Source organism: Apis dorsata, unplaced genomic scaffold (genome assembly GCF_000469605.1).
Source record: "Apis dorsata unplaced genomic scaffold, Apis dorsata 1.3 scaffold_882, whole genome shotgun sequence".
In the NCBI taxonomy this organism is placed as follows: Eukaryota; Metazoa; Arthropoda; class Insecta; order Hymenoptera; family Apidae; genus Apis; species Apis dorsata.
The window spans coordinates 45,962-55,846 of record NW_006263998.1 but is presented as its reverse complement, the minus strand read 5'-3'; the positions used below and the strand labels follow the sequence as shown (position 1 = coordinate 55,846).

At 42.2% G+C, this 9,885-nt stretch overlaps 3 protein-coding genes across 6 annotated transcripts in view; 1 reads left to right on the top strand and 2 right to left on the bottom strand.

The window, feature by feature from the left end:
- LOC102681003 (proton channel OtopLc-like) overlaps nt 1-5,668 on the bottom strand; it is a 14,655-nt gene extending 8,987 nt beyond the window's left edge. The window contains exons 1-4 of one of the 4 annotated variants that reach the window (XM_006623302.2): nt 5,325-5,668; nt 4,301-4,591; nt 2,686-2,954; nt 2,076-2,341 (exon numbers count right to left, since the gene is read on the bottom strand). In XM_006623302.2, the coding sequence (XP_006623365.1) occupies nt 2,076-2,341; nt 2,686-2,772 (353 nt within the window). In that variant the 5' untranslated portion in view covers nt 2,773-2,954; nt 4,301-4,591; nt 5,325-5,668. The remainder of the gene's footprint in view (nt 1-2,075; nt 2,342-2,685; nt 2,955-4,300; nt 4,592-5,324) is intronic. The other 3 variants (XM_006623303.2, XM_031514063.1, XM_031514064.1) reach the window with 3 other exon arrangements.
- A 996-nt stretch (nt 5,669-6,664) lies between these two features.
- Nucleotides 6,665-8,786, bottom strand: LOC102681397 (vesicle-associated membrane protein 7). The gene is made up of 6 exons (XM_006623306.2): nt 8,557-8,786; nt 7,848-8,059; nt 7,612-7,749; nt 7,377-7,538; nt 7,204-7,296; nt 6,665-7,129 (listed from the first exon to the last, which is right to left on the bottom strand). Exons 2-6 carry the CDS (start codon nt 8,049-8,051, stop codon nt 7,061-7,063), a joined length of 666 nt encoding a protein of 221 aa, XP_006623369.1. The 5' UTR covers nt 8,052-8,059; nt 8,557-8,786; the 3' UTR covers nt 6,665-7,060.
- Nucleotides 6,714-9,885, top strand: part of LOC102681531 (mitochondrial amidoxime-reducing component 1-like) — a 7,226-nt gene continuing 4,054 nt past the window's right edge. The window contains exons 1-2 of the mRNA XM_006623307.2: nt 6,714-6,808; nt 9,240-9,654. Of these exons, the coding sequence (XP_006623370.1) occupies nt 9,645-9,654 (10 nt within the window). The 5' untranslated portion in view covers nt 6,714-6,808; nt 9,240-9,644. The remainder of the gene's footprint in view (nt 6,809-9,239; nt 9,655-9,885) is intronic.

The following is a 9,885-nucleotide window of genomic DNA, read 5'->3' as shown; positions in this document are numbered from 1 at the left end:
GCAGTGGCGTAACCCTCGCGGAAGGAGCGCACGATTTTATGTAACGTTAGCGCGCGCACAAAGGAAGGGAAGGGAAGGGAAGCGTTCGAAGAAATCGCGTTGAAGGAAAATCGCTTATATCGGTGTTTCCCCTTTATGACAATTTCGATTGACCGTGTCNCACCCACCCGGATCACGCGGATCGATGGGAATTGCCGGCCGGGCGGTAATTAATCGAAACGAGTGTAAATAATTGATCGGCGCGGAATCGTGAATAACGGAAAGCGGAAATCGGTGTATGTAATTTCCAACGACCGTTAAAACCTTCGTTTTCCTCCGAAGTTTGCGAAGTGTCGAGATACGCCTTTGAGGTCTGGCTTCTTGCGCGACTCGAGCAAGGGATTAAATCCGGCGAGCGGAGAAGCGGCAATTTCGCGGATTGGGGTCAGTGTTTCGCTTCGATCAAAAGTGTTTCGTTTCCAAGTCGAACGACTTTGGCGAAGCGCGCGGCCACAGTGGCGTCATCCTAGCCGATCATCGCCAACTCGTTCTCTCGGGTTGGGAACGTGCAGTTCGTAATTGCGCTTCCGGCCGACCGCCCGCCCGCCTCGAGTAGAAATTGATTGGGGCAAAATGGAGACGCTCGCGACGCGATTTTTCACGATCAAGTTCAATCGGTGGACGTATGTACGTACGATAACCGCCCGTCGCCCCCTTCCCCGATTCGATGCACGAGGGATGCGCGCGTTAATCGTGGACAGTGACTAATGTTCCATGGAACGGTGGTGCTCGTTCGAACGAAGGGACGAGGAGAAACGTGGCCGTTTAGGGGGAACGGTAATTCGCTACCGTGACGTTACGTTACGAACAATTACTGCAAAGCGAGAAATAATGGGCCGACCGTAAAAGTTTCAAAAGTTTCTTCGATACGGATTTCGAATCCGATTCGAAAAATAAGAAAAATATTCGTAAAATATTATTTCTTCGTCGATTTCGATGAATCAAATTCGTCGAAGAGAAGGATCGTCTCTTCGATTCCTTCGAGAGAATCGTCGTTTTCTTACGAGTTCTCTCCGTAATTATTCTCTCACGATGAGAAATATTTTCTTCCTCCGTTCTTTCGGTCCCTCGACCGACGAGTCGAGATTTCNTCTCTCTCTCTCTCTCTCTCTCTCTCTCTCTCTCTCTCTCGTTTCGAGATTCTTATGAAATCCGTAGGAAACTTCTCCGTGCGAGACGCGTAATACGGAATCACGTTAATGACAGAGAATACGGGGTTGGGCGGAAAGCCCAAGAGAATGGAAGACATTTAAGAGCAGAGATCGGCGTTAATCGTCGCTCGGTCATTCCTCACGGTCTCCTTCCTAACGGATCTTTCGAGTGAAGATGTTTTCACAGCGCGTTTTAACGATGTTCCTCTTTCGTCTGAATGCTGCGCAAGACACAACAAGTACGTACGTTCTTTTCGTTTCGCACAAGTACCAACGTCGTTTGTACCAACGACAAAAAGAAAGAAGAAGAAGAAGAAGGGAAAAAAAAAGAAAAAAATAAATTTAACAACGTTTCCTTTGAAACTTGTTTCTCTCTTATACGTACATCAACGTGTCTTAACTTAAACGCGTCAAATAAAGCGAATATCGATGTTCAATTAGGAGGAAAAAAGTGACCTTAAAATGACCTTTATACCCCTGCCCCCTCGAAAATGTTACTTTCAGTCGAGGAAACACCTGCTTACGAGCCGTGTACTAATATTTACCAGAACCGCTCGCTCTTCTTTACCTTTTTTATTATTATTATTTTTTTTTTTTGGGTTACGAAACCGAACACCCTCCAATTCGCAACCGCGAACGACACCCTCGAGGAGACAGGTCACCTTTAGTGGACAAGTCGGGATCGCGCCTAACGAGTGAAAGCAGGGATTTCGAAAGGATCGAAAAGGGGGAAAAAAAAAAAAAAAAAAAAAAAAGAAAAAAAACACGGAATCGCAATTAAAACGAAAGTTGGAGGTTTCATCCACGGATGAAATTATATATCGCGGGTGGAGGGAGGGAGGGAGAGAGAGAGAAAGAGAAAAATGTTGGGCGTTTCATACTCACTCTTGGGGGGCGAGCGTGGAGAGTTGGGGCGGGGGTGGTTTCTCCGCTTCCGTGTTAATTATTGGGCCCTCGGGTGTTCGCAGCGCGGCCTCCATCGCCGCGGCTTCCTCCTCCTCGCGCAACTCCTCCGAGGCTTCCTCCGGGATCGTGGTAATGTCCTCTATAGGCGGCAGCTCGTTCCCGTTCTCCTCTCCCAAATGGTTCTCCATCATCGGGTCCGAGTTGTCCCCTGGACGGGCCACCTCCTCGATGTCCGAGTCGATGCCCTGTCCGTGTCAATCGTTACATCGTTATTACCGTTTATCCCTCCTTTCCTTTTCGATCGAAACGTAACCACAAAAGTTCTGTTCTTCTACGCACGACGAACGTACTCTGCATAGATTTCGCGGCGCTACTCTATTATATACTCGTGCACAAAGTTTGCACCTCTGCCTTTCCTCGATCAGACCAACGAAAACACATTCCCGATCGAAGGAGATCACCGGGAGTCGGGTGGAGACAGCGGAGCGGGCGCTGTTATCGATACAAATTTTTCCTTCTCCTCCCTGTATATGTACATGTATATACATCCTCGAGGATATCTATCGAGCGAGGATACGTATCGATGTACCTGAGCAAAATCCATGTAGAAGGAATCCCTGGAGTCGGAGCTGCCCCGCCGGAGCCGGAGGCTGAGATCCGGTGAGCTCTCTCCCATCTTTCTTATTTCCTTTCTCGCCTCTTCCTGCCTCCCTTCCTCCGTTCCTCCCCTAGCCTCGGCGCCTTCTCTCCACCCCTGTGCTACCACCAACCCCCTTTGTCTTTTACGAGCTTCTTGCTCCACGGACGGGGAATTCTAAAGAGGGTGGCCCTGCACACACAATCCACCGAGTTTGCAGCCTGAAAGAATCGTCCTTGAATGACGGATCGTCGTCGACGTTCTATCGTCTTTCGCCCTTCCCGCGCTTTTTTCTCTATCTCTATCTCTCTCTCTCTCTCTCTCTCTCGCTCTCCTCTATTCTCCGTCCTCCCTCTCCGTCGCTCTCGCGTCGGTCGGTCGGTCGGTCGGTTGGTTGGTTGGCTCCGCTCGTTCGTGCGGAGCGAGCACGCGAGAGAAACAAGAGAGTTTGCTCGTCGTTGGCGCGAAACAAAAAATGCCCCGGCGAAAGGAGAAGGGCCGGCGTGAGTGGTCGTACGTGAGTCCGTGAATACAGAGCCCGGATCTCTGAATATCAAACGTCTGCGCGAATTAAAATTTCACCCCGTCATCCCGTGCTACTTTCACCCGCGCGATTCGGGGACAACGAAACGTTGCAAGTGAAAAGAGAATCGTCCCCTGCTGTTCGACGAGCAGAGAGAGAGAGAGAGAGAGAGAGGGATAGACGGAGAGACACTTGGAATTTTCGTTTCCTTCCGAATCGAATCGAATCGAATCCGAACTGCTTCTCTCCTCCTTTCGATCGATTCTCGTGGAAGGGTGGCCTTCGATCGTCGCACCATCGATACAGAGGGAGGAGGGAGGCGTCGGTGAGGATAGGCGTGATTACCGGCCGCCCCGATAACTGGATTCAGTTACGTCGAAACTAATTACGAAAGCTAGGAAATTCAATGGGGGCCTCCTCCGTTTGTCTTCGACTTAATTGCCTTAGCCGCGACTCCGACTGGCTGACTTTAATTAAAACTAGAAGTCGGTCTCGCGGTAACGTCGTCGTTCGAACGGCCAGTGGAAAAATCTCGTTCTCGTCAACGAGCTTTCTACATCCCCATTCCCTCTAATTAAGTCTCGACTCGATCGAGAGAAAAAATAGAGCCACTCGTGCGTATATATATCTGAGAGCTTACTTCGCCTCGAGAGAGAGAGAGAGTTTAACTACTGCAAGCAGTTGGGATATGGAGGGGTCTAGTTTTGAGATAGCAGTAACTAGAGATATTGGCCAGAGGAACTCGACGATACTTTAACTCTTGGACCCACGTCTAATCCCGCGAAAGTCTGATACGCGATCTCCTCTAATCGAGAGGAGTCTCTATTGCGATCAGCTACGCGTATTCGTCGCAATTAGTCGTCGTGCAACGCGGAATTTCCCCGTTTATTAGCATACGCGAAGCGAGAACGAGAGAGGGAGTTTTCCATTCGTTAACGATAGTCCGTGGAAGTAGTCGGGAAGCGGATTGCCGCGAAAAGGGAAGTGGTTTGCAAATAAAATGCGAAAGGGGGAGGATCGAGAAGGAGGAGGGGATTCTCGTACCTTGAGGGAACATTTGTATTTCCGTGCGCGATCGAGTCGCGGGCCAGTGAGACGCCACTTCGCCGGGATCTCGTGTTCCTGAACAACGTCAATGAACATTCTTCCTGTTCAGGATCGGGCTTGGAACGCCATGCCTCGCAGGACCCTCCCGTATCTTGGAACGTTTTATGGCCACTGTGCGTGGCGTCCAATATTTCTCCATCAAACGGCTCCCCATACGCGTCACGGCATTACTACGGGCCATGGGAGAAGATAACGGTGGGGTAAGATGATGCTGCACACAGTACTTTTCTGCAATATTGGGGGAGCTCGAAAATAGCTAGGAAAGCTATTGCTTTTCTCTTCCTCTCTTTCTCTCTTTTCCTTAATTTCTCTCTCGCGAATCGCGCGGGAAAATCGGAAAACCGAGATCACTCTTGCTCTCTTCGAGGGTTCGAGCGCGCGTGACAAACGTCGCGTGGAAAAATTTGGAAAACGATCGGACGAGGTAAATCGTACGTTAATCCGCAGCAACGATTTTCCGTCATTTATATCGCGTGCCGGGAAAGGCGGGTATTTCCATCCGAGCGTTCATGCTCGCCGGCAGTTCATTGGCTTTTTGCATCGATAGCCCGTTTCGTTGCTTTATCTAACGCGTGCCACGAAAACGGGGGATGCACGCGACCGATCCGCCACTTTCAGCCTGCATTTCCGCGCTACCGAACACGGAAAACCGATGCTCTCGAAACGATAGCAACGGGAAATAAATTTAATTAGGTCGTGCGTGCCGATCCAATCTATCTAACGCGAAAACGCAACTATTACGATGTATTTATCCGACTCGATTATTCCAACAACTTTACGTCCTGTTTATATTTCCTTTATTATCCCCGTATTACATAACTCGTTTATTTGGAAAAGAGAAGAATTGGATCGTATCACGTCCCTCGTTGAACGTGAAATAAAAACAGAAGAGAGAGAAAGATAGAGAGAGAGAGAGAGAGAGAGAGAGAGTGTGCGTACACACGAGAGAAAATCCACTTACGGGCTCTGTGTCTGACACGATCGGACGTTCTCCACGTTCGTTCATCCCCCCGTGTCGCGGTCCGTTTCGTTTTCACTTTCATCCACCGGCTTGCACTGCCTCCTCCTACCCTCCTCCCGCGCGGACATCCGATCGGCGTCAACNGACCCGTCAGCTAGCCTCCGCTATCCGGAACCTCCGCGGTTCCATGGCCGGCCGCGAGAACTATTTCGAACCGCACGAAACCACCCACACCACCACTGTCACCAAACCAAACAGCGATCGAAGGGGAAGCGGAGTCGAGGAAACCGGCGTGACACGCGATTCACCACGCGTCCGCTTTTCGTCGCGTGCGCGATGGAACCTTGTGGCAAATCCTTGTTTCCCTTCTGACTCGAACGTATCGTGATCTGTATTCGAAGCGAGGAGAGTGACCGGCCTAGAGAACAAAAAACAACAAAAAACGGTTGGAACTTGTTGATGCGACCTTGCGATCGAAAGTGTTTTCGAAGCGCGGGTTCAGGGGCGAAGCGTACGATCAATCGTTGCGCCGAGACCAGCAACCGAGACGACACTCTTTGGCACCCCCCGAAGGGCGCGCCACGCGACCCATCGACATCCTGCTGCCAGAGCTGCCGGGCTGCTGCGATGGCCCGGGCGTCGCGATCCCGGCGCCTGCGACGCCGCCACCCGTCCCACGCCCCCGACATCCTTCCAGCTACGCTCCCAGTACCGTATCTATTCTATAAGGGATTCGCTCGACGATGGATCGAATTTAGCGCGACGTTCGGGAATTTTATCTGTACTTCTAGATTTGTTTGTTGGTTGTTCTCGATATTCACGGTTGTTTGAATAGGGCATTGATGTGATTGCGCGTAAAGATTTTATTGTTTTATCGATAAAGTTGTATATATTTTTAGGAACGCGCAACTTTTAGGATGCGCGTTTTCTCTTGTTAGTTTGTAATTCGAAAGCGTTTAAAACGATTTGTAATGGAAATTTTAAGGATCGAGAGATTGAAAATATGCGCAGGGGTTTGTTCACACTAGTCACATTGGAGAAATAAATATGTATTGGAGCATGCGCTAGACTCGACAAAACAGTATACCGAGTGCGCTGTTTTCCGACTCCCGCGTGAAAAAAATGTAATGCGTTTAATGGTGTGAAAGAGACTGAATATTCGATAAATTTTCGTGTAATTTCGTTCGGAGTAAAAATGAAATATTTCCACATTCGATGATTTAATCTCAAGTTGAACGCAATAAAATTGTATAAAGGAAGAAATACGAGTGTTGCGCGTGACCTTCACTTGTTGCACCATCGAGTATGACTTCGGAAACGCAATAAATACTAGTATCATTTTATTTATTTCTTTTTCCATTTATTTATTTTTATTTTTTTATTTTTATTTTTTTTTTTTTTACAGAGTTTATTCGTAGATATACGAGTGATGTTAAAATTACATTTGTCATTCGAGAAATATCAACGGTGTTTATACTTTTTTGGTAAGATAATAAAAATATTAGAAGGATTACACTTATTTATATTTATACATTTTCTAATATTACTTTTTTTACATAACTTTTATCTTGTTCAAGCCGTAGAATTAAACGATATTTTTTAGTTTCTTTTCAATTCAGCATAAACTAGAAAGTAAAATATACATTGTATGTGTATTTTTTCGCAAATTGGCTTCGATTAAATTCTTATCACAATTTAAAGACACAATTTTCGTGTCTGAATATTACAAAAATAAATTAATTTCCAACGCATTTTGGCCAAGCCAAACCTCCACAAGATATCGATACAATAACGTATACGACAACCTACGGGATTTATAAAATTATTTATATTGCATTCGAAAAAATATTTTACATTTAATTAACTTGTATTTACTCACAATTAAAATGGCAGCAACTATAACGTAGATTTTAACATTTTTCCAAAATAAGGAGCGTGCCAAATTCCTACTTGTTTTTCTAAACGTAACCGACTAAAAATACCGCGAAATGATTATTTATTCGTATTCACGAAAATTATAATTTTTATAACTTTTAAATTTTAATAACTTACGTTGGCAGTTAAATTTTCAGTCTTGTTTACAAGTAATTCTAACCGTTCTCCCCGCATCGCAACATTATCAATATTTTTGCTCATTATGTCCTTTAATTCGTCTAGATCGCCAAGAGCATTAGCTAATACGTCGATTTCTTGATTGGATTCGTTGTAATGTTTCTAAATAAAAGATATATATATATATATGTATATATGGCAAAATGTAATTTAAAATGTATGTTACTTTTCTTACCATTGTACTGGCTAAAGTTCTGGCAAAATCTGTATTCATTGCATATGGAACTGCAGTTTGCGCATCTTGACCATAAGCAGCTAAAAATCTTCCTTTCATTTCTGCAAGATACAAAAATGCTCTGGATCTTTGGAAATCCTGAAATAAAAGCAGTAATTGTAAAGCAATAACCGATGAATTGTACGATAAATATTTTTTTAATGTACATATATATATATATATCTTTGATTACTTACAGCATCTGTCGTACACATATAAATAATGTTATTTTCACAGATATAATGGAATAAATACTGTCCTTGGGAATACGTAAGTTTGTCATTTTGAGGTGGAATTTTTGTCAGAATGTTCTCTGTTACTTCATCAAAGTTTCCAGTACACGAAGCATATTTTGCTAATATTGTTGTTCCTCGAGCCACCACGCTATATAAAATTGGCATGATGAATACTGAAACAAGAAATAAGTTGCTATTAATTTTAATTTATAGTCTATTTATTTTTAAGCATTAACGAATATTAAATCTTTTACCCACAAAAATTTGACGAAAAAATGATAAAATTTTGTTTGGAACAGAATTTTCTTATCTATTATCATGCTGAGTAATACTGAAAACATTACAGTTTACAGAAGATTTTGCTATATCGATTCATACAAGATATATATAATATATAAAAACAAAATTATTAAAATTTTCAGAAAATCAAAAATTATGAAATTTTCGAAAAGAAAACAATAAAAAATAACAATCCTATATTTCCAAAATAAGACGTCATAATTTCTAACCTATAAAAAAGTTCCTTCTTCGTAAAAGTTCTTTATAAATTTTTTATAAACAATGTTTATATTCAAAGAAAGCCATTGGCATACATTAAAAATAAAATAACTTTACAATGACCAACATTTGAAATTGACAAAATCAACAATTGTTTATTTTCGTGACCTACCTCGATCACTTGGATAGCGCGAACAGAAACACGATCGTGCACTTTTTCAATATTAGCCTTGAAGTAACTATTGTTCTCACTTTTAAAGTAGTATTTATGAGTAACAGCAATGGATGAACGAACAATTAACTCATACGAACTGTTCTATGATGCATCAACAACGTCAGTCTATCTGTGACACATGACAGTTGATTACTACTAAAAATGTATTGGTCTGCTAGCATGCGCACTACTTGTGGCGGGTATTTTAAAAAACGTCATCGATTTTTTTTATCGGTTTTTAAATATTATTTATTTATAAAGATTAGTTTAAATAATTTAATATTATATTTTCTTAAAAATGTTTAAGAAAATTAGAAATTCTTTTAAATTTAGAAATTTAAAAGTATATTTTAAAACATCTTTTTCAAAATATGTTTTCTAATTAAATTATTAAAAAAACGCCTAAAATGAAAGAAATCTCTTATACTTATATTACACGACATACTTTTAGAAACTTAACTTTTTTCTTATTTATAATTTATAATTCGCATTTTTATATAAATTTTTATTTCTATGAACAATCACAACCAATAAAAAGATTTATAAAAAGAAATTACTTCAAAACATAGTTATCTCATTATAAATTTGATTAGGATTTTTGCTAATATTTTATATTATTTTTTATCCTTTTTTATATCTAGTTTGAATTTCGCTCCAAAATGTGGGAGTAAAATGCAAATATTCAGAAAGCTTGAAAACGGCGCGTGATTGGCCCAAGAAGCGCATGTCAATAATAATGTGCCAGTTTTCTAATTTTCTCAACTGCGCACAGTCCACACGTGGTCGCGTGGTGATCAGTACACCGATGTTCTTACTACAATGAGGAAGAGAGGAAGCAAAGGAGTAAGCGTGGATATATAACGGCATAACGGTATTTTTGATGCGAGAAAGAGACGCAAGTGCGTGCATACTGAAACCTAGTCAGTTTCAGTACTTCACTTCGTCAGTCGACCGGTAGAGACTAAACCATCTTCAGGTCTCTCGTGATTGTTATCAACGATTGTCGCTGCTCTACCCTTCCTTCTGTGACTCCTGTAATATTGGCAATGATAATGGGTAAATATATTATTCATAGTAAATTGTTTTATATAATCATAATTTATTATGCATTAATAATTTCATTTTTACGAGTCTTAGAATCTTCCACAGATATTGATTTCATTATGCCAAAAATGTATTGATCGAGATAAATTCAATATGTTACATTTTTTTTTTTGAAATTCAATTAGCTAAAATTTATGGATGCTTAATTATAGTATATTTATAAGTATATTTATAAACTCAAAT

Excerpts from the sequence above, each read along its gene's own strand:
- LOC102681397 (XM_006623306.2), bottom strand. The coding sequence starts at position 8,051 with ATGCCAATTTTATATAGCGTGGTGGCTCGAGGAACAACAATATTAGCA. Across the intron at positions 7,750-7,847 it reads ATATGTGTACGACAGATGCT|GATTTCCAAAGATCCAGAGC; the intron begins GTAAGTAATCAA and ends CTTTTATTTCAG. Across the intron at positions 7,130-7,203 it reads TAGTTGCTGCCATTTTAATT|GTTGTCGTATACGTTATTGT; the intron begins GTGAGTAAATAC and ends TAAATCCCGTAG.